The sequence below is a fragment of the Lepisosteus oculatus genome, chromosome 5 (genome assembly GCF_040954835.1).
Source record: "Lepisosteus oculatus isolate fLepOcu1 chromosome 5, fLepOcu1.hap2, whole genome shotgun sequence".
NCBI lineage: Eukaryota > Metazoa > Chordata > Actinopteri > Semionotiformes > Lepisosteidae > Lepisosteus > Lepisosteus oculatus.
In genome coordinates, this window is record NC_090700.1 from 22,967,446 (window position 1) to 22,992,074 (window position 24,629).

The 24,629-nt window shown below is 39.1% G+C and overlaps 2 protein-coding genes and 1 long non-coding RNA gene across 6 annotated transcripts in view; 1 reads left to right on the forward strand and 2 right to left on the reverse strand.

The window, feature by feature from the left end:
- The window catches only part of apbb1 (amyloid beta (A4) precursor protein-binding, family B, member 1 (Fe65)), a 49,765-nt gene extending 40,974 nt beyond the window's left edge, over positions 1-8,791 (reverse strand). For 2 of the 4 annotated variants that reach the window (XM_015341855.2, XM_015341853.2), the window contains exon 1: positions 8,345-8,789. The gene's annotated coding sequence lies outside the window, so the exon portion shown is untranslated. Of the gene's footprint in view, positions 1-8,344 lie in introns of all 4 variants that reach the window. The other 2 variants (XM_015341857.2, XM_006628206.3) reach the window with 2 other exon arrangements.
- Positions 8,040-23,628, forward strand: LOC107076753 (uncharacterized). The gene is made up of 4 exons (XR_011189636.1): positions 8,040-8,189; positions 22,485-22,895; positions 22,995-23,113; positions 23,540-23,628. It is a non-coding gene; the product is annotated as an uncharacterized lncRNA (long non-coding RNA).
- Positions 13,570-23,749, reverse strand: smpd1 (sphingomyelin phosphodiesterase 1). Its single transcript, XM_006628269.3, has 6 exons — positions 23,537-23,749; positions 19,102-19,874; positions 18,701-18,872; positions 16,459-16,535; positions 15,219-15,364; positions 13,570-14,741 (listed from the first exon to the last, which is right to left on the reverse strand). The coding sequence occupies exons 1-6, from the start codon at positions 23,747-23,749 to the stop codon at positions 14,335-14,337; spliced, it is 1,788 nt and encodes a 595-aa protein (XP_006628332.2). The 3' UTR covers positions 13,570-14,334.
- Positions 23,750-24,629: the final 880 nt, after the last annotated feature.

Sequence of the window (24,629 nt, forward strand, 5' to 3'; positions counted from 1 at the left end):
TTAATACTATTAGTAATATCTTCGGTAAAGGCTTTTGTATAAAATATTTCTGCATAATTTAAATATTTCTGATAAAGGTAGGTTGTGTACTTTTGTCCAACTGAGCAATCTTGCTTTCATAAAATATACCAACTTTTTAATGACTGATGATTAACATGCTGTAATACACAGTTTAAATTTAAAGCTCAAATGCTGTACATGAGGAGAGAATGCTTTTTCCTTAGATACGCGATTCCATGGGTTTTTTTTTGGAAACCCCGGCGGAACCGGGCATCCATAAGAATCAAGTAATAGGTTTATTCCATGCTGAAAAAAAGAAGAAAGAAAACACATTCCATAAGAATCAGCGCTTTTATATAGCACCTTTAAAGGTGGCTTCTCAAAACGCTTTACAGGATAAAAACAACAATAACAACAATAATATTGTATTTCATTGCACTTTGGTAGATCCTCCTTAAATCAATTGTTGATTTAAAGTTTGACAGTAACCCTAACGCTAACCCTATTTTATTTTTTCAAAGAAATGTTTGTTAAAAAAAAGTCATGGCTCCGGCTGGATTCGAACACCCAACGTGTGATGTATAACTCGGGAACCTAACCCACGGCGGCACTGGCAAAGTCACATGAGGAGTGTTGAAAAAGCACTACAGAAACAGTATCAACAGACATTGTACAGCGTGTACTATTCTTGTGTTGCGGTGCATGAATATAATTATATCGTTATTAATTTCTTTAGATACGCAATTCCGTATTATATTCCCTTTTAATCAACATCTAAAAGTATGCTTGTTGACTCCAGTATCACGTTACTGGACTTCGATGCTTAAAATGTTTAGGGAGAAATGGAGTACTGATGTGTATTTTTCACACGCGTTACAGTATGCTCCTATTCTTTTTATGCTCAGCTACTAAGATTTCCCTTCAGTGGTAAAATTCCGTATAAATATTCAATACTTAAAACGGGCACAGTAAAGACATTAAATATACATACCGTATATGTTTATGTTCCTAAATCAATCTCTTTTATGAGCATGTGAAAGGCACGGTGAATCGGAGATTCTCAAAAATTACTGTACTTTGCATGATTGGAAACAAATGCGTGATTGCGAAATGCTGTGGTGTTACTTTTACAAAGATGGTCAATGAAAAAAAGAATGTGGACCAGGGCAATACTTTGAGTTTACAGCTTGTCAAAGGTCATTCATTATTAATACTATTAGTAATATCTTCGTTAAAGACTTTGATGGCGACAGCTCAAACATGAGAGGTTGAGCTTTATTAGCTCCACCTTGCGGAAATTCCGGATACTATTATTTTACTTGAGGAACTATACGAGAATTTACGGTAACTCGTGGTAGACTGCGTCAAGAGCACCACAAAATAATGCGGTATTGCCTGCTCGTTTTGAATGGCTGCATCTGTATGTGTGTAACTGTGAGTTTTGGTATACTAAATGACAGTGCGAGTGTGTTTAGCCAGCCGGACTGGCTGGAGCCATAACTAAAGAGATTGGAAAATATGAGAGCGTCTGAAACCTATAAGTACAGTACAGGTGGACTTAAAAATAAACATTTTTTGTATTTATATACATTTAGTTGTAATAGGTGAACCAAAGATGAATTTATTAGAATGGCTTGAAACCAGATACTCCAGAAGGATGCAAGATGAAGGAAGCAGGGACCTGCCCTGTGGTTCAACTGACAGGGAAGAATGGTGAAGAATTTATCACCCTGCTAAGAGCTCTGTCTGGGGAGCATAAACAGTCTTGTGAGAGATCTGTTTACCTAAAGATTAGATCCTGTAAATCCCTTGTAGCCTCCCTATGTCTGTCCCAGTCCAGTGTGTAAAATGAGTTAAACCTAAAATGTACTGTTAATGGTGTGTTGGTTGCTCTGTTATGGGATACCGGAGCATTACTGTCATGTTTGTCTCACTTCACAGTGTGCTATAGAGTAGTGTATATGGGGAGACGGCAGGAGGCCACAGGAGTATTGGGGCAGCAAGTTTTAATTGCCGAGTACCAGATTTTAACATTCACATGCACTTATCACACGAATGTGGGTGGTTTTATCCTAGATCTATTGGATTGAGATGTTATGCAGCATTACAAGGAATGACTATCCAGAACAGGGTATCACGTGGCTTCAACTGGCTGTGATCACTCAGTATGTTGATGGTATTCTGAGTGCTTCCCTGACGAGGAAACCCACAAGTCTGAGTTGCTTCAGGTTTAGAGTGTCTAATATTAAGCAGTTATGATAAGGCCCTTTTGTGTCTAGCATTGTGTAATTTTAACAGGGCCTGGGTGCAATGTTTTTACGGGGTGCACAACTCTTAACAGATCTGCTTAAGGGGGGAGTGCAGTACAAGGACAAGATTGCCTTGGTTCCTGCAGCAAAAGCCGCCTGTAACAATTTGAAACAAGCTCTCTTACAGGTGCTGAGACTGGGGTTTCCTCAGAGGGATCAACCATTCTTTGTATGTAAGTGTGGAAAAAGGGTTCTGGGCAGCTGTGCTGACGCAGGAGCATGGAGGTACAGTAGGCACTATTATACCATTAGATGCTGTAGCCAAAAGGTGGGGGACCGTGAAAATTTCAGAAAATGTAATACTGTTTACTGCTGGGTCCTCTCTGATGCATGATGCAGAACAGAAAAAAGGCTGAGCTGTTAGAACAGAACAGAATTCGAGGTGCTAACGATCGGAAAAATGCCCCTCCACTGCCTCAGTGCAGCAAGCCAGTTTAGAGCCCTGATAGAAGATTGTAAAAAGAAAGATGTTAAAAGGTTACTGTACATGTATATAATGTATGTATTTGATGCATGTAGGCCACAATTCTGGATGGCTATGGAGAAATAGGATTCTCTCACAACGGCAGGGACTCCAGTTGAGAATACTGGGCTTGTCTCTGAACTGATTTCTAGTTTTACAGCTGCCGACTGAAGCAGCTTGAGTAAGGTGTAAATAACACAATAAATAAAGAATTCCAGTAACTCAAGGTAACAACCATGCAGATGCAGATGCCAGGCGAGCGGCACTGGGAGAGCAGGAGTCTGAGACTCCTGTGAAACCTCTATTGGGGAAAAAGGGAGAATTCAGGTTGAGGCCTCTAATAGATGTGTGTATAAAAAATGCGAAAAGAATGTGGGGTTGTATGATGATGGGGTGTGGGGCCATCAGCACACCAGATGCCCTGCATGCTCTCACAGCCTAATACCATTTTGTAGCCAGAAATTCATGCTGGTGGATACCCAGGTGGATGACAAAGATGATCCCGTGGTGCGGACTGCCCTGCCCCTTGGATAGTGATCTAGGGGCATACTACACTGCGAAGGTGTGCCAGACTGTAATCGCCTCACTAAGTGTGAGGTGGAAGTTACATTGCCCCCATCACCCACAGTCTAAAAGACCAACAAAGGAAATATCAACCGAAGGAACACCGTGGGTAGATGCTCTACCTGTGGTCCTGTGCAGTTTGTGGACTGGAGCAAACGGAACTGTGAGACTGAGCCCATTTAAAATCATAATGGGCAACCAAAGAAACTCCCTGGAGGCCAAGTTTGGCTAACGGACGGTTGAATTTACTAACTCTCTATTACAGTGTTGTAGGTTGGTTAACTGAAGCGGTGCACAGGGCTCGTGAACAGGTGCCGGACGCTTGGGGACCTCCAGTAGAGTGAAGACACGACCGGATACCTGGCGAGTGGGTGTAGGTGAAGAAGAGATACCCTGCTAGATGTTGCAATCCTGCTGGGAGTGACCATATCAAGTGCCACTAACTACTGACTGTGCCATCTGAGTGAGAGGATGAGATCGCTGGACCCACGCATCGCACTTTCACCGAGCCACGGCACCAGAGAATGAGTGAACAGAAAGAAGGATGTTGTTACCGTTTCTGTGTCTGATGCTTCCTAAGGTGGACCAACAGTGTGCTTGTTAGGCCTGAGGAGCGTTACTGGGGATATGGTATCAATACATTCCAGGTGTTGGCATATCTATCAGCCAAAAAATGATAATCAGAGTTGGGTCAATATTGCTATTCCAAGATCCTGACAATAGATCTCCACATGGCTGAGGTCTGCATTTGGGTCCTGGGGTAGGACTTTATGTATTTGTAGGATTAGGATTGCTTTATGTGTATAAATGTAACTATCACTTGTACAAAAACATCAATCACATCTTGTTGTAACCGTGGAACGCACAAAGTCATGGTAATGCATGCCTGTACATCTAAAAAGGAAAGATCTGCCCTGACATTGTATGTGTAAAAAATAGGCAGTCCTGACGTATGTCATATTTTATAAGGGGAGAATGAAGTAAGACACAAGATGTGAAAAGGGTTAACTTAAGTCAGTTCTGCCTGAAGATTAGACTTCTAAGCAACAGGGGTTTATGGGAGGAAAGGGGGTTAACTGATAAGGATTCCAGATGCGAGCAAGGAACCCCCTGGGGACGTAATCTTAAACCAACCATTTGTCCAGGGTCTCTTAACTGGCCAAATACCATGACCCCCCTCTTTACCATAACACAGAATGACGTCCGAAGCAGCAAGGAAGGACTATATAAACCTAAAGTTTGTACCGGCACATTGAACAATACTTCGGTTTTGTTGTTTCTTGTGGGAAACAAGACTTCGGCTTTATTGTTCCTTGCATGCAATAAACTCATCTTGGGATCCAGAACCTTATTCTTTCCGTTACAACAGTAACAAAATAAATTAATTGTTCATTTAGAAATATTTTACTAATTTTGAATTAAGCACAAAATTGTGAACTTTGTATACTTTGGAAGTTGCTGTGTTGTCACAATCCACTGGTCTCTCCACGGGTGAGAGCAAGACTTTCCACAAATTGTGACATAATGCAGCCCTAACTGCTCATTATTTGCTGTTATGAAGAATGTAATGTGATGTACAAGCAAATAAGTACAGATTCTGCAGAAGACATTTCACCTCAGAAATGTTCCAACGTGATCTGCATGCAGAGATGTATTCGCAAGCCTTCTACTTTACAATGAAATAAGGCCTCTTCATGTCACCAAATGTTTTGTTGCCCCATTGGGCATAATATGGTGCTATGCATACCTGGAAACTGTATCTATTTTGTGAATTGGAGGTTTTACAAGTTACTGTGTACATTTTACTTTTGCTGTGGTTGGAAATGCACTCACCAATGCTAATTGTTTCTAAATCTGAATTATAAAAATAGTGTTGCCCTTTCCCTTTAGTAAATAATGAAACACTATATATTTTTGCATTCATGTCTGTTATTTGGGTTATCTTCAGTAAATATTGGAGTTTGGATACAATTTTAGTTCTTTTAAAACTGTCTAAGACTGTCTAAAATACTGTGTACGATCCTGTAAAGCAGTGGTTCTCAAAGTGTGGTCTGTGGACCACCAGTGGTCTGGGAGTGTGTGCCAGGTGGTCCACAGGCTGACCTAATCATCTTTCTTAAAAAGCAAGTCTGCGCTGTTCAAGTCAGAGGAAAGAATATTGTATTATAGTGTTCGCTATGAAGGGGCTCCCCCTAGGAGCACTGTTAAGAACTGCAAGCTGTAAAAAGTGGGAGGAGGGACTTGTGTGTTGATTATAAGTATCGGGGTTCCACTAGCCAGAAAGGTTATTATGGAGCACTGGCTCAAATGTGGGACTTTGAAATGCAAATATAGCAAGGAAAGTCACAGCACAAGTGCGAGTAAGATGCTAAATAGAAGTAAAAATGCGAGTGAGGTCATTTGTGAACCATACCAGCAGTGCTGTAATTATAATTCCAACAGCTTGATAAATGTGATGTGCAAGGAAGCAGAAGGTGTGTTGATGTGATGTCTTCGTTCGGACTTGTCCAGCTTGGATCCAGGTATCACTTCTCTGATTGCTCAACAAAAGCAGCTCCATTCGTCACATTAACTTTTTAAGTAATGAAAACATTTGCAAAATGTGCAGCATTGTTTGTAAAAATATTAGTACATTTCATCTAATTTAATTCAATACTAGTTATTTTTAGTACATTAATAGGCGATTCATTTTAAAGGGTAACGAGTGGTTGTAGGTATAGGTGGTCCACCACATCCGTGACTTGGTGTAAATGGTCAGCGGACCATAGAACTTTGAAAACCACTTCTGTAAAGCACTTATCGTGTCATAGATTACATGCTGCAGGGTTGCTGTGTAATCTCTGTATGATGGGTTTATATGTTAATTTTACAGAGATTATGAAGATTTCCTCTGTTTTACAGAGTTTTACAGACTGTCAGTTACTATGAGTAAAAATAACATCTGTACTGACAATGGGCAGCACAGTGAAGCAATGGTTAGCATTGGTGCCTTGCAGCACTGGAGCACGGGTGTTTTTGTATGTTCTCTCCTTTTCTGTATGGGATTCCTGGAATAGTCCAAAGACATACTGGTAGGTGAATCGGCTTCTAGAAAATTGCCCCTGGTGTGTGTTTCTCTGTTTTTGATTGCATGTGCCATGTGACAACTCCCATCCAGGGTGTGTCCTGCCTTGCACCAGCTGCTTGCTGGGATAGGCTCCAACTGCCCCGTTACCCTTTATTGGATGAATCAATGGATGTATTTATCTTTCAATGATTGATGAAAGGCACAGATTACTACAGATACTACAGATTACTACAGATTTCACCAGACTGTACAGATGATCTTGATGCAGAAATCTGTATTCCCCTAGTGCTGTAGAACTGACCATAACATCAGCTACACACGAGAAGAGTCCACCATTAGGCCAATCTAGATATAATAATAATAAATAATAAATAATAAATAATAAAGCAGTAGTTAATTCACCCAAGTATCTTATCTAGCAGTTTACAGGAAGAAACCAGGGTATCTGTTTCATCAACATGGTGAAAAACATGGTGGTGTTTCCTAAGCTTCTTACATACTCACTCTTTGGGTAAAGAAGAATCACCTATCCTCAGCTTTAAATGCACTTCCACATAGTTTCCACTTTTATGACTATCATAATACTCAGTGGGTTACATTTATCTTATACTTATAGTTAGCACATTAGGTCAACTGAGAAAAAAAACCCATCTACAATGACAACCCATTTATATATCTTACTTACTATACTTATATATACTTACTAGTGCAAAGTGACTGAAGTAAATCACTCAAGGACACAACAAAAGGGCCCACCTGGGATTTAAACCCACAACACTACAGTCCAGAGACCTGACTGCCCCCACAACATTGCTGCTCACTGTTCCATATTTTCAAAGCTAGGTCTGCAGATTTTAAATACCCACAAATCTTTGTTTTACAATAGACTTTAAAAATATTATAATTGGACTGCCTAAATTAGAAAATCATTCAAAGTATATGTTCTGAATTATTTTTTAGGGCTCACTGAGGATAACAGAATGATTCGGGGTTTTTTTCCAGAATCTCTTCCTTTCGCAAGGAAACAGAAATTTGCTTATATTTCTATACGACCCCTTCGTAGAATAAACATTTTTAATAAAGGTGATGGACACAAAATTGTAAATAAAATTCAATACAATTAAAAGAGCTGTACTGTAGAATGAACATCGTATTGTGGCGCTAAGTATAGTTCAAAACTAAATACTGTAGCTACATATAACGCGATGGGGAGCCGCATCTTGACTAATTAAAGGGCCTTCCGCTTCACACATCGTATCATTACAATCTTAAGTATAATTTACTTAACATTATTACACGAAATAACAGAAGTAACACAGTGATTATAATTTAATCAGGTATTTGGAAGAATTACAAAAAAACAGATGAATAACAATGCTCTATCACAGCTTCATTGATTATTTTCATGAAGCCCTAAAGAGAGGTTTACTTGTACACGCACTGATCAAGATTCCCACGGTACCGGTACCTTAGCAGTACCGAAAAACGTGGCAGAAAAAATCCGTTATATTCGCCGATAGTACCCAAAACAAGGGCTCAGAGGCAATACATGGAGGCCTCGGTAAATAGTCCCATGCCCGTGCCCGTGAGCCAAGCCGGCCTCTCCTGCAGCTGCCGCGCGTAGACCAGCCACGCACCCCGGGCACAGCAGCCCAGCCTTGCGCCGCAGCCCCCCCCGCACTCATTTCGCATTTGGAAGAAATCAGCCAACAGGCAGAGAAGCAGGACAGAAACCTTAGCTCAACACCGCTTAATCAATCTTCCACGATCCTTGCAGGACATACAGGTATTGTGTTTTTCTACTATCTCATAACTGTTATCATCAGTATTCAGCCTACCCCGAATTTATCCCCATCCTTTTCTCCACATTCTCAACATAAGAACACCCAGCACCGAATCAGCGCACCATTGTTCCCAAGCAGAAGGTCGCTTCAATCTTACCTTTTATTTACTTTCTTTCTCTTGCGGTTTTCTTTGAAGTGTTTGAAATACAACCCGCCTCCCAAGGAATCAATTGTATTATTAAACTGCACTACTTTGCGGGCGAAACACTGCAGACGTCACCGTAGCCACGTCATTCCGTTGGACGAGTCACGTTATAGAGGTGAAGGCGATAGATAGCGCCTATAGCTGCCTGAGGGTGGGGTTCCAGCACACCATAGATATAAATAATTACTATTAATGGAGCCCAAAAGTAGGAGGTAGATTTCTTATAGGAAACTGCAATTAAGTAGTGCCTGGGACAAGAGCAATGACGACTGGATGATATTAAAAACGTTTCGTTGAGCGATCCTGCGTTGACCAATCTGGTACACATGTAAAACACCGGTGTAGGCAACGGTCAATAAAACTATAAGTTGTCATATATTTCCCTGAGCTCCATATTACATCTTATACACAAAATGTTTGGTTTTCCATGAACAGTGAGGATTTTCCTTGTATGTTTTGAAAGTATTGTAACGCCCTCGCCCGGTGGTGAGGAGGAAGCGCACCTAGGCGCCCATAGTACCGCGGAGCAGGCTGGGAGTTGTAGGCGGGGAGAGTCTGAGGGTCAGCACGATGACCAGCTGTTGACTCTGCATATGTAAATAGTGTCATAGTAGTTTTAGTGTCCTGTGTAGCCTTATAAATGTTTAGCCTGTTGTTAAGTAATTACCACCCTAATGATGTGTACGTGTTCTGTCAGTCTCCTCATGTGTGTGTCGATTTTGTATCTGTTTTTGGGTAGTTTCGACAAAAGAGTAAAGCAGTCGTCTCCACTAGTCCTTTGTCCTGAAAGAACCTGAATACGCTATATGTAGTATGCGTATGTGCACGCTAAAGCTTTGGTCACTGAGACAGCATAAACGGAAGACATAATTGACAGAACAGTATATCAAGTAAAATTAACGAATTAGCGTGCAAATATAAAAAAATAAACATACCGATAGCTGAGTATTGCCTTTCAGTTTCCAGTTGTATGAAAATTATTCCTTTAGACTGTTTTTAAACTAGCTCTATTTTTTTAAATGTGCCCAGAATCAGTTTAAGGAAAAGCTGTCAACAGGTATGTAAAACAAGTTAAAAATTGTTAGAACTTTTAAGGAAATAAAATGTTTTGAAACATTTTTCGAAAGTATGTTTGGAACTAAAACTATTACATTGACACAATCTGTAAAATGATAAGATATTGAAATGCCTTTGAAAAACCAAATATAAACTGGGGCAGAACAAATCCAATGTGTGTAATATAACAAAACCATGTAATATAAAAAGCATTCAGATATCCATAATGTGGCTGTACTATGAATTCAGCTTTGCATTTAGGTAGGAGGAAGATATAACAAACCTAATTCTTGAAATTTGCATTTTTGTTTAAGATTGAGATTGACACTTCAAGATAGCTTGCTATTTATTGGTGCAAAGATCTTCATGGTTTAAGGTAAAAATGAATATTTTCTGAGTCTCTGAACATGGATTTTCCAAACCTTTAGAATAATTGGAAACAATCATTTCAATGTACAACTAACTACCCTTTGTTGATTTATAAGGCATCCATAAATTTTGCCTTGTAAATGTAGTGCACATTGGGCTGCCATTACTCTCAGACAACTTCTCCATCTTTATTAATTTTAAAAGAGATGTTTACTGTGTAGGCATTCAAGTACATTCATGGATCTTCACTGAAGCAGCAGAAAGAGCCTTAAGATGTCCCTGGCTCAAAAAGAGGACATTTGTGGGGATAAGTTTAATGCCACCTAGACACAAGCTGAGGTCTTATCAGCCACAGCTGGGTCACCTGGGGGGAGGGTGTATGATATTGAAAGAGCTGATGAACCCAGGAACATCACTGATGATGTGTCTAGGAGCATCAGTAGATGAATTAATTCCGTCACTGAGAAGTTTACAAAAGCAACAAGAAAATGAGGAATTCTATTTTAATTTTCAGAACCACATTATACAAACATGAATCACCAGGTATAAATACATCTGGGGTACAGAAATTTACAAAAAAATGAACAACATTACAATAAAAGTAATTAAGAATACACAACCAACCATTAACATTTTTGGTAAAGGTTAATAGATGAAACAATCCTTATAAAAACAATACAGTAGGTTTACGCACCTTCAAAATTAGGATACTGGTGCTAGTTTATTTTTAAAAAATTGTTTGGGAAATAAAGTTTGTAAAATGTTTGAAATACAGGCTTAATTAAGCTTAATTTAAAAATGTAGACCAAGATTATCTGCCTTTGAAATTTAAATGTTTATACTGTGCTAAAATTACTCTTCTCAATGGAGTGTGCAATTCATGTCATCAGCACAATCCAGACTGGGGTTGGTAGACCTAGATGGTAAAAGATTACTGTTATACAGCATTCTTCTGTCTGAGAACTGAAAATTACTACTGTCTTAGTGGAATTTTGTGCAAAGAGCTTTCCACAGAGGGGAATTATGGTTGAAACAAGACATAAAAGGCCATGCCTTTAATGCAGAAACTGTAATTGTGTTAAAAGGTATTTTCTTTAAGGGTGTGAATTTAAGTAATTTTTAATCTCAGAGGTTTTAATGAAACATAACCTCTTTCATTTATTATTCTTGCTGACTGGTAAAATACTCAAAGGATGTAATTAAGTCCCCAAATTTTGATATCTGGATAACAGGTAGTAGCATTTTTTTAATGTGATCATCCTTGTTGAATTCCAAAATTCTTATTCACCAACATAGATTAATAACAGAATGCATTATAGACATACAGTACATACAGTCTAGTGATAGAAGGGCCATAGAAACTGGCAGCCTGGCTGAAAATCTGAAGCCTCAAAATAAAATATCTTTAAAAACTGCAGTTCAATTAAAAAAAAACATTTGTCTATCATGACTAGCTCTGTCTTTTAGCTCATGTGCATTGTAGTCACTCTGGAACTCTACCAACAGGAAGAGCAACTGTATCAAAGAAACCAAAAGACACAAATGTATACAGCTGTCACCAGGAAATTGTGCTAAGCAGAATATACTGCAAAGACAAGAGTCCTAAAACTGCACTCAGCATTGAAAGGTTCTAGCAAGTCCCTACACACTTTAACAGTATTAGGGAAGCACTAGTGAAATAAGGAGTAAATATTATGATGCCTACCATGTCTGATGCTCATTGGCAACAATTTGAAGAAGAGCAGTCGGTGGTTCAGTATATGTTCTAAGACTTATTATGGGTTAATTAAGCGTCACTGCATCATGCAAGGAGCAGTTGTTTTGCAATGTGTTAACTGAATTGTTACTTGATTGAAGAACTAAGTTTGGAATTAATTGGCATGTCTCAGAATATGCAACCTGCTTAGGAGCAGTTTGTGGTACAGGATGCATTATTGTATAATGTATTTTTCCATAGTGTAATTGGTGTGTATCATATTAGAAAAAAAAATACTTTTGGAATTAACTGACCTATAACAGGAGTAGTTTGTTTAAGAGGAAAAAGCAAGCATTACAACTGAAAATATAGAACAGAGAAATGCAATGTTAGTGGTGCTAAGAAAGTCAGAGACAGAACTTGAAGGAGGCCACTAAATGAGAACAAAATACTGTTATCACATTATTTTTTTTTCTTAATGCCTGTCAAAAGTTTTGGTTTCCTGTCATGGCCACTAAACCCATCTAGTACTTCTGGGGCCCCAGTGATGGTAACATAGCACTTTAAGGAGTTCCAAATACATTATCTAAATCACTACGAGCCCTACATGCATATTGTGAACATTGTTTTATAGCCAGAGGGATTACTTTTTAAGAGGTCAACAATAAATTACATTTGTTATTTGATTTGAGATTTTTTAGATAACAGGGCAATCATTTAGGGGTAATATTTTTACATTCGTTTTTTTTTCCTTCTGCTCCATATTTTGGAATGTAGAAAGCCAGCAAATTGTTAAAATAGCACATAGAGTTATTCTACTCAAGACTGGAAAACATTGCCATAACCTAGAACCAGTCCTGGACGCACACCAATGAATCACAGAGCAAACACAAATATACAGGGACAGTTTGGAGATACTGATTAACCTGACGAACATTTCTTTACAAGATGGGAGAAAACGTGTGCACACTCAGAACACAGAAAGCACCACAGTTCTGAATCCAAACCAGGACCCAATATAAGTATGAATACAATAATTCAAGTATAAGTTGCATATTTGGTGGAGTTCAGAGTTGGTGTTAAGAAGTAGGAAATCAACCACTATTCAAATGTATTTTTTTCATAAATGTATACTTTTTCATAATTCCATCAAAACATTCTATGAGTTAGCCATATCAGTATTAATGGGGAAATTAAAGCCAAAACACTGATACATTTTGAAAATTAATCAACATCACTTTTAATAAATGCCTATCCAATTCAGGGTCATGGTGGCCTGAACCTATCCTGGGAACAATTGGGTAAAAAACTTGATACACCGTGGACATGTCTATCACAGGGCACACGCATACATCGTGTAGCTTTAAAAACACTTCAGTTCTTGAACAGTAGAATGAGGTTAAGAATTGGCACAAAACCTGTACTGGGCTTTAACTCCCCCTCTTTTTATTTTTCAATTATTGTTTATGATTTTAATGACTTGGGCCTATGCAGCACTGAAGACACTGATAGTAAGAGTTTGACAGTGTCAATCCCACCCTTTTCAGCACAGTATAAATGGATAAACAATAAGTGTTTATTGGAAATGACTCGCATAAAAGAGATTTGTGAGACCTGTCCTGAGTGCAGAAAATAGTTATAAGCTCAACTGGAATGAAAACCAGGTCCTTGTAAAATTGTACTGTTATCTTGTTTATACAGATCAAATTAATCATGCTATCAAAGCAAGAAATAAATATATTTTTCCAAATTTTAAGAGACCTTAATGATGTTTCAATCAGCAGGATTTCATGATCAGCGATCCGTTTTCTAAGTACACTAAGCTTTTTTGAAAAAGTACTTCAGTAATACACTGTTTGGAATTGCAACTTATCCACACAAGACAACTGCAGGACATCCTTATGCTCTTTGGGATACTGTTTCCATACAGTAGTTTCTCTTGCACAATGACTCCAAATTTTGTTTCTGCTTGTCTACCTCAATTTTAAGTCACTGAAAAAGAAGAATGTTGCTTACTGGTTCACTGTAATGGGATTTCATTGTTTTTACGCAAGTGTTGAACATACTGAGAGATCTTATTTATTCAATCACAAAACATGTCAGCATTATTTACAGACAGCATAACATAAGGCAGGGAAAAGGGGCACCTACTGACTGCTTACTAAGGCTTCAATGGCAGGTAGACAGACAAGAAATAACTTGAAAACAGAGGGTCCTGTGTACCATCTGGAAGACAGACACTTTTCACTGATTTCAGACAGTTACGCTGATGACTTCTTAAACAAATGCCCAAACAAGTGCCTGGGCCACCTGACCCATCTGTACCTCTGAGAGTCAGCAAATGGCAGGCAGGGCCTGGAAATAGATTATCCCGACTAGACTGGTATCATTCAGGAGTTCAATAATTCCATTCACGCTTGGCCATGTATTAAAGGATTTACTAGATAATATAATACTGTACTGCTCTCTGAAGAAAAAGGCACATGAGGCATAGTGCATGGCAACCATAAATCCCCCTACATTCAAAACCAAGCTAACCCTAATAACAGCCTGAGATTGAAAGTTAAAGACAACTTCTTGGTAACAGTTCAATCAAGTGTGGAATCAAGGTATAGTAGGAGCCATTTAGCAAACTCCAATTAATTCAGTCTTCATACAGAATATTTACTTAATATAGCTAATAGAAGACGACCAGATTTCCATAAAAATACATGCCATTTAAGAGGATCAATACAAAGAATTGGCAGCAAAAATGTGGCAGGTGCAGTGATAAGTTCTGTAAGGCTGTGAATTGCCACTCATTTTGAAGGGACCAATGTGGCTAGCACAGTGCTCTTTTTCTAATGACCTTTGTAATGTCCTTATAGGACACACCTGTGCCAAGACCATCACACAGTTTGGAGTCTTCATACCGCCCAGTGCGCAGGAAGCAGAGAACAGCAGTCTTGCAGACATCTTTGCAGGGCTCAGACACATGGCCCTTGTGGTTCAAATACCAGAACTTTTGGAAAATATGGTCATCCTGGAGGAACGTTTTAATGAGTCCATCCCAATCAGCAGGGAAAATGGTCTGAAGCTTGTACATATCTCGAGCCCTGTACAGCAAAGTCCAGCTGGGGCCAATGGTATGGTTGTTGGCTTCTGTTAGATTCAGAATGTGGGTCTCATGGTCCAGCACCAAGCGAGAGCTGCCTGAGTAATTACCATCCATGTAGTATACACGATAACCTGTCAAGGAGAAACAATTCAAGTGTAAGGCTCTCTACCACAAGCACTTTTCAGGACAATGCAGAAAACACAGGATTCACTGATTTGCTTTGAGTACATATATATTTGGTTGCCTCTTTCCTACTATTCATGTGATAATATTCTCTTTTTTCTATTTGGTAGAGAAAAAACAAAGTTTTGAAGAGAAAAGTCCTATATTAGTTCAGATAAATATACTTAAACTGTCTACTGTTTAGATAAAACCTGATCTGAAAGTCCAGGGATTCTGAAACGTCAGTAAGAAATTGGGATACACTCACATATAACACATGTAATATTTAAGCACAACAGTTTCCAATTTCAAGCTCAACTAAAATCCTGGCAAGACTTCAGTAAAGTGGAGATAAACACAGTATAGAAAGGACATCACCAAATTCCTATCAACAAATGTTAATTAAACTGTCCTGCAGCAGGATCAGGATTACCTATGCCAGTTACCTGGATTGAGGTTGACAAAGGTGGTTACACTGGGAGCAATAAAAGCTACACCTAGTGGGCGGGTCAGGGTCTCCTCGTCATAGAACATCTGGAACTCATCCAAGTGTGTGTGTCCAAAAAACTGTCCCGCAATAGTGCTCTCATATCTAAAAACACAAACACAAACTACTTTAACTGGTTCAGGCCAAACATGGAGACTTTAACCAAGGCTTTGAACCAAGGGTGAACACTGGAAGATGTTTCCACTAGAGCTGACACCAGATTAAGCAATAGGAAATCCAATACTGTTTATAAGCATTACTTAGAACACATAAACCATCCATAGACAAATGAGCACCCAAAAAACAGTTTTTACCAAAAACATGTCTTCCAATGGTTTAAATGACAGTTTTTTTATTGTTAGATCCTGCATACACTTCAGGATATGCTGTGGTGTTCATATCTGCTCATTTTTGTGCTTGGTATTCTACAGCAGAAAACAGTGGCTATCGAAAGTATTCACCCATCTTGGACTTCTCCACATTTCACTGTGTTAAAATATAGAATAACAATGATTTCTTGCCATTGATCAAGACAAAATGTCCACTAGTGGAAGTGATTTCAAAAGAAAAAAGTAGCCCAATCAAGGCCCAGACTTCAGTCCAATCAAGAATTTGTGGGAGAAGTTGAAAATTGCATTCGCCAACAGTTTCCATCCAACCTGAGAGGGTTTGAGCAATTTTGCAAACATGAATGAGCACAAATTACAGTGTCCAAATGTGCAATGGTGATAAAAACTTATTCAAAAAGACTCATGGCTGTAATTTCTGCCAAACATGCCACTACCAAATATCATTATGGGGGTGAATACTTATGCAATCAGTTACTTTCTGTTTTATATTTGTAATTAATTGTAGAGGATCTGTAGATTTTTTTTTCTACTTTGACATAAGTGTTGTCTGTCAACCAATAGCAAAAAGCCCCAGTAATTATGTTGTATGAAGTGTACAAAAGTCCAAGGAGGGTGAATACATTTGATAGCCACTATATCATATTATACCTGCTCACTTAACATAAAAACTAAGGAGCAATCAGTGCCATTTAATAGGATTTTAAGAGATTATGTAATGACATGCATAAAACAGTATAGCCTATTTCAATCTAAAGAGATCTCCTACTGTATTCTAGATATGTTATTTTACCACAGCCATTGCTTTTTAATCTTATGGATTTTGTACAATACATACTTATAAAGACACACCTGTTAACAATATGGTAGTAATTCCAGCTCCAGCTCTTCAAACACAAGCCAGGGGGAATATGCCCAATGATGTGTACCTGACAAAAAAAAGGACAGTCATAATTACCTGTAAAGAATACAATTGTGCCACAGCTACAGTATCACAATATACTGTAAGGTACAAGAATTAAGAGCAATTTTAGTGGCAATTGAAAAGCCTGTCAGTAAATGTGACTGCAGTAGAGAATGCAGACTGTTATCCCACCCTAACAAGCAACACACCTGTGATCAGTAGAGTATGAGAATCCAGAGTCCTAATTACATTCAGAATGACAATGATTCAGTTCACTACTCACACAACAGTGGTGCACTGTCCAACAGTCTTGCTTCCTATAATACAGGACCCAGGGAAAAGCAGGACTTCACTGTGCCATCTTGACACTGAGTCAGGAGGCTAAGCACAGACTGAGGGGCCCTATGAGGCCCTAATATTCCTTCATTATTTATCAATGATAAACCCAATTTGATTAGGAGAGAATTAAGAAGTCCTCTGTGATGTGTAGAATGTATTATTACAGCTTTGGGTGACTGGGAAGTGCCTCTTAGATTTTAGATACAGTTTGTGACACTGGGAAGAGTAAACAATTCTAACCTCAAAGCAGAGAGGATGTTTGCTGAGGTCTGGGGGGTCCCTTGAGTAGAAACAATAGTAAAGTTTATCTTAGTATGCTGAGGCAAGTTGTGGATGAATAATTGCAAAGGAGCAAGGCAGAAAGACACAGTATAAGTTCACCTTACGAGCACAGGAAAGGAGAGAAAAAGAGGGGAGGAAGAAGGAAGAAACAAGGAGAGCAGGGAGAAGAGAGAGAGGTGAGGCCAAAGGAGGTGGAACTTGGGAGTTGATGCTTGCACCAGTCGAGAACCACTACTTCTTGATCATCCAAATCAAATCTGACTGGAGTGAAGTATTCAAACCTCATTGGAGAGTGTGATTTTCTGTATTTTTTGGGAACTTGGGTTTCCTGGGTAAAAGATACCTCAGTTAGAAATGTCTTTTTTGATTAGGGTGCATTTTATGGCTAGGGATATGGGTACATTAAGAGTTTAATGCTTAGTAGCAGTCTGGGTTTTTCTGGGTGACCAGAATTTTAGGCTTCTGAAACGCCTGTAAATACTGTTATATAACGTAACTTTGTATTTTGTGTCTTGTGTAGTTTGCCTTGATTATTACTCCTCTCAAGCTGTGCCAGAGAATATCTAACCAAGCTAAATAACAGAATACAGAAACAGACCATGAAGAACTACAGGCTCAGTAACCACAGCCTGGCCATAGAAACTGGGCGACATAGACAGACTTGGCTGCCCAGAGAGGACAGGCTGTGCTCCCACTGCCAGTGGAGAGAAATAGAGACAGAGGTGCACTTCTTACTGCACTGCGACAAACATTCTGGGAAACATTCTTCCCCAAATTTACACAGCCAATCCCAGAATTCCCACACCTGCCAGAATCACAACAGGTCCAATCCTGGGAGAGGGAGGAGGGAACTCAGTTGAACTGGCAGCCCAGTATGTGTTCTCCTGTCACAGCCTGAGAAACAGTGAGTCTGTCTCCCCATAATGTTCCATCTGTCTATATGTAAATATTTAATTATGTGTTTTTATTGTAGATGTCTGTGATTTTTTTTGTTTTGTTTTATGTTAATTGTATTTGTTTTGCTTTGGCAACACTGATTGTTCTCATCAGTCATGCCAATAAAGCAACTTGAATAGAACTGAAAAAAATTGAATAAAAATTCACGTGCCTCTTGTTATACCAGCCATTCGGGTATACAGTTAGAAATCACATACAAGTTGGGGGTTATGAATAATTATTTCACTTATTGACTAAACTACTCGGTCAATTCCTGATTTTCACCAGTTTCGTAACCCCCCATTTGTAACAGTATTTATTTCAGGACACCACTATTGCTTATTTAAATGTTTATATTTCACTCAACTTTCATTTTTTCTAGCACAAATAGCAATATATCATTTCTAAATTGCATCCTAAAAAGGAAAAAACAGCCCATATTGATGTTTATTTTATTGTAAAAGTGGAAGATAACTAATTATAATGAATGCATTCTAAGCAAGATCCCAGGGCAGACCTTTAAAGATAAGCAACTTAAGCCTCCTGCCTTCAGAAAGTTAGAATTCTGCACAGTGAATTTAAAGAATGACATTAAATGTCTTAGCTCTGTGAAGCAGACACTGAAAAGGTCACCTTCTCGCCCTTGTTCTCAGAATCCTGCAGGACGTTGATAAGCCACTGCAGCTGCCCAGCAGGATCAGTGGAGTTGATGATTAGCCAAACGTTCTCCTTAGCACAGAAGTTCATGTTGAGGGACACCAAGCGCAGGCCAGGCTGTATTTCCACAGTGTAAAACCCCCCCAGTCTGCAGAAACAATTTTACAGTTAGGTGTTCATGAATCTTTATAGTTTTATTACAATATAATATGCTAAAACAATGGCAGGGACATGCAGCTTAAAAGCTATATTTTAAGCAAACTAGTTATTTCGGCTACTGTAATTTTTCTTCTGATATTGAAGTTATCAGAGTACTAAGAACAATGCTGACACACTGTCCATCCATCCCACAAGTACACCAAGAACTGTAGTCTCACCTGAGTGTCTCCAAAGCTGCTGCGGGTAACCAGATGTTCCACTCATCTGCCATCCTGTCATAGAGCCACGCTGAGGACCGGTTGCCATGGACAAAGGGAGGGGGAAAGAGGTTGACAGGTGTGCTTTCATGGTTGCCCACTGCAGGATAAACGGGCACGCTGCCCAGATACTTGTGGATCAGCTGGCTAATGCTGCTGAGCTCCATGAGCTGCTGGCTGCGGGTCTGGGCCCAGATATTGTGAGCAGGGATGTCTCCAGTCCAGTAAACCCAGTCCCAAGGGCCAGTGGCAGCAAGGTGCTGAAGGAGGTTCTCCACAGTGCGCAGGGGCAGGTCACAATTGCTGTAGGTGCCCCAGAGGCCAGCGCCGCTGTGATGCCAATGAGGAACACCGGACTCATTCCGGCAGCACAGAGGCTCCTTGCACTCAGCGGTGGTGCCCTCAGTATAGTCGCGGTCCCAGTGCACATCAGTGAGGAAGAGGACTCTGCTTTGAGCTGAACCTGGTTTAGGAGGAGAGGGGGGCACCACTGGAGGCTTGGGCACAGCTGGCAAGGTGATGTTCCACTCAGCATAGATGTCATAATGCCCGCAGTCCCTGCCCACCACCAGAGCACACACCTCAGCTGGCCGGAGAAGGGATTCCCGCAGCACGTAGATGACATCTACTTTGAAGAGCTCGGTAATCTGAGTGCACACCCTCTCATCTGCAAGGTGCAGTTCCTTGCACACTCTGGCTGCCAAGGCTGCCACTCTGTCTTCAATCTTCTCACTCTGCACAGAAGGAAAATAAGGTTAACAGGTGACCATGCTTTCCTCTGTGCAAGGGACACCCCCTCTTGTCTCTCAATGCTAACCCAGTAGCATAGAAATCTCTTTCTCTCATTTTTCATTCTCATTGTGCCAGTCCTGAAGGGCTTCTGTCCACCTGGCTTTATGGGTAACTTTTAATTCTCAGTAACTGAAGACATGGAGATAGCATTAATATAGACAACTGACTAAAGTTATTCAAATCATGCCACTAAGAGCACTTCTAGCAAAAACAAAAATAGGATTATTAATTGTGTCAGTTTAATTGACCAAAATAACTACATACACTCCCTTGCAAAAAATTACAGCAGTCTCTTGTAAACAAAACACATAAAGAAAAAAATACTGAAAAAATACTGTCCAAATGGTGAATCTTTATTAGTTGTCTATGTACTGAATTCAAATTCCAAATTCATTGATTTAAAGTACTGGTGTTGTGTTTTTGTGTAGTGTGGGCTATTCATTGATAGACAATGAAATCTTTATATCCAGATGACTGTACCTAAGGGTAAGAACTAAAAGTTCTTCCTTCTATTTAATATACCGGCTACAAGAACATCAGTTAGGACAGATGAGAGGAGGTCATTCAGCCAATAGGGTCCTATTTCTGTACAGTTCTACAGTCAATACTGGTTGCACTGGGAACAATTACCAGTATGACATTTCTTTAAAGCCCCCACTGATTTCACTATTTAGAGTAATTAATCAAATTTATCCTACAGTGCCTATATAAAATCTACACCCACCTTAGACATTTTATAATGTTACAGCATGGACCCACAATGTATTTAACTATGAATTTTTGCCACTCATCAACACAAAGTACTCTATAATGTCAAAGTGAAAAAAAAAATCCAGACATTTCACTAATTAAAAAAAAATAAAAAAAATAATTAAATGCATAAGTATTCAACCCCCGCTCCCAGAGTTAATACTTGATAAGACCACCTTTGGCAGCAATTACAGCTGAGTCTCTTTGGGTAAGTCTCTATCAGAGTTGTACATTCTGCCCATTCTTCTTGGCAAAATTGCTCAAGCTCCATCAAGTTGGATGGGGACTGTTTGTAAACGGCAATTTTTAAGTCATTCCACAGATGCTCAATTGGATTGAGGTCTGGGCTTTGACTGGGCCACTCCAGGACATTGACCTTTTTGGTTTTAAGCCCCTCCAGTGTGGCGTTTGCTTTATGTTTTTGGGTCCCTGTCCTGTTGGAAGATGTTTTCCTCCAGGATTTTCTGTAATTAGCTTCACGCATTTTTCCTTCTATCTTTATGTTTTACTAAGTGGGGAAGCTCCCAGACACAGGTGTATTTATTCTGAAATCATGTGAAACACCTCAACTGCAAACAGGTGGACTCCAGTCAAGTAATTATGTGACTTGGAGTTGGTTACTTCTCTTTAGGTAATTTAGGTTTGTCAAAGCAAGGGGGTGAATACTTATGCATTCAGTTATTTTCTGTTTTTTATTTTTAATTTAGTAAAATGTCTGGATTTTTTTTACTTTGACATTACAGAGTACTTTGTGTTGATGAGTGGCAAAACATCTAAGTGAAATCTAAGTTTCATGCTGAAATATAATAAAATGTGAAAAAGTCCAAGGGGGGTGTAGACTTTCTATAGGCACTGTATCTCTCTTTGGAAGATGTGAGTATATAATGCAACACCCAGCAAAAACCTACACAAGGAGTAGGGAACATGCAAACTCCTCACAGACAGTCTTCATAAGATGGAATCAAAGACTGGACCTGGAGCTAGGAGGTAGTAATGCTAATCTTCATGCCACTATGCTTTATGGTAAGGGTCATTTCATTTTCAATCACAATGCCGCCGCCACCACCTCAGATTGCTCTCATAGAGGGAGCTATGATAATCAGTCCTATAACATTATGTTAAGAAACATAGTTTACTCTGTAAAATAAGCTAATTGATAGCACCCAAATTGGACAATTTGATCAGGTTGGATTCATAAAATATTCTGTAAAAATACAAAAAATGTCATCAGTGCTTTTAAAATTTACCTTCAAGAGAGAGATTTCAAGATTTTAATGAAAATTAAAGGAAAACTGAAACTTTCATGAAAACTTAATGACTACCCTCCTTTGTACTATTTTTCTCTTTAGGACATCTTTTATTGGAGTAAGAAGAGTAGTTTCTTCTCAAAGTCTCTCACCAGTCTCCTCTTCATTAAGACAGTAGTCATATTTTTTTTCTAGTCAGCCTTAAGTCTTTTTGACAAAAAGGTAAAATAACTCCTCAAAGAGTCACTCTGTCAAAAATATTAGTTTCTTCTTTATTTTCACTTTATGTGGAGTTAGGTTTAGATGGAGTATGGAACAATTAAGAAAAATAAAAAAACGTCAATGAAAAGGCCCCACAAATGTAGGAAGACAAATGTGCGTGTGAACTGCAGTTTACACAGTTAATTCATAAGATTTAAGTTCTTAATGCTGGCATTTATGAAGGTATCTGCAAAAATGAACAAGAATTAATTCAAGATTTAACAGAAATTTGTGTCAATGTGTTACTCCTGATCTGAAGGCTTCAAAGCCAAAATATTTATTTTTACTTTTCAGCTTGGAACCATCCATTTCTTCAGAGAACTGCAATTCTGGTCCTGGAAAGCCCCAATCCAATTACTTCATTTTATAGGACACCTTGAAAACCAAGGTCCATCAAGTAAATAATTTAATTATGGAAATTCTGAACCTTGAGTGATGAATGGTCTTTAGAATTTGGCTTCAACTTATCATTTAATCACTCTAAAAAAATCAACTGTTTAACTGTGAACATAGTTAAACTGTCCAACATTTTTACAAATGGCTTAAAGGCTACCTGTAAAACTAGCTGGTCAAAGGGCAGGGACCAGAGCTGGAGATACCCTAGTCTACTTCCAGGTGGATGCTGCACATTGGTGGTGGTGGAAGGGAGTCCCCATTACCTCTAAAGCGCTTTGAGTGGAGTGTCCAGAAAAGCGCTATATAAGTGTAAGCAATTATTATTATTATTATTATTACTTGTTCCTTGAACAAGTACAATATGAGAATAGTTAAAATGTTCCTCTAAATTCTCATGTCTCCTTTCAGACATGTATAATAAGTCAAGTAGGTAGCTGCGTCAGCATGGGCAGGCTGCAAAGGAACAAGTAAAGGTTTATTCCACGCTGAAAAGAGAAGGAAACAAAAGCCTTGACATCAATCGGACGGTAAAATTTCTACTTTGGCGTTATTTTCCAAACTACTTTTGAATATTCATAAATACTCAATGTAATGAGTTCTATTCATTAATATTTTTACAGATAGCGACTATTTTTCTTTATTACATTTCAAGACAAGTAATGTTTTGGGCTATATTAGTGCTTATTAAAACTGTAAACCTCCCCAAAGCGCTAATATTTTTCTTTCACTATGATGATACAGATACAAATCTGCAAGATCTTTTCAAGTTAATAATCATGTACTGTAGCACGTACAGTACGTGTGGTTTTCACGTTTTATGTAATTAAAATGGATGGCAGTTACCAATAAATTCGTTTACGTATTGAATGTTAGTGATTAGTGACAGAATCGTAGGTTGTTGTCAAAACTGACAATAAAGATTACAGTACTTTTAATAAAACGTCTCTCACCAGAAGAGCAACATCGACTGCGGTGAACACGACTCTACAGATAGGGCAAGTGAGATTTCTCCACCCGAACCAAGCCTTCAGTTGAGACAGCGCCTTTCCGGAATCGATGACGTACTCTCCCATAGACACGGGTGAATTGTGCGCCTTACGCAGTGGAGAGGCGTCCAAAACTGACACCAACAACATACAGATCCCCAGCATCGCTGCCTTCATCTCCTTTCTCTCCTTCTCCTTCTCCCGTTCTGTACAGAGACTGAGCTCAGTTTCCAGACCCGTCGAAGACACTATTATGAACCCCAAATTTCTCTCAGCAGCTGCCGTGTTTTAGATTCTCCTTTTTAAAATATCCCTTCTATTGCAACAGCGACAACTGCCTCTCGACGTCTTAAACTCAAGTGAAACTTATGACTCAAATCCTCCGGTCACACCGTTGGCCCTTCTGACAGCAGCGCTGCGGAGTCTCTGCAGGAAGCAGGAAGTGTTTGATGCGACAGCTCTACTCGTATGCACAGACAGATCCCAGTTGAAAAAAAATGTGCAAATCGTTTAGAAAAAGAATCACAAACTAATTAAAACCGAAAAAGCTGCAAATGGAAAAAACCTGTGTCCTAGTTATGCGAGGTAAGACGTCGGACTGCTGTCATGTGACAGGACTGCTGTCATGTGACATGATGTCATGTGAGCACGTCCACCTGGATCTTCTAAATAAATTGCATGGATTGGCTGTATTTATTTATGCATACGTAAAGTAAACTGTCCTCTTCCATGTTTTGAGTTCTTTATATTCATAACATTTTATTTAACAGCTTAATTTTATCAGTTGATCTTTTAGTGGCGTAATTTCAAAGAAAAGGGAGGTTTTCGAACTATAAAACGGGTTTGGGCACATATGCCGTTGTAAGGTTTTAACATAATACTAATGTAACCGTACTACAACATAACCAATGTATTACCACTGTAATGTAACAGCACTCACACTATTGCGTTATTTTTGTGATTGTAATGATGACACGGGGGGGCTTGTATGTAACGTCTTGTAAACATAAATGTCTAGTTCCAGAATTTAACATTTTCCAGAATTTACTAGCTCAGA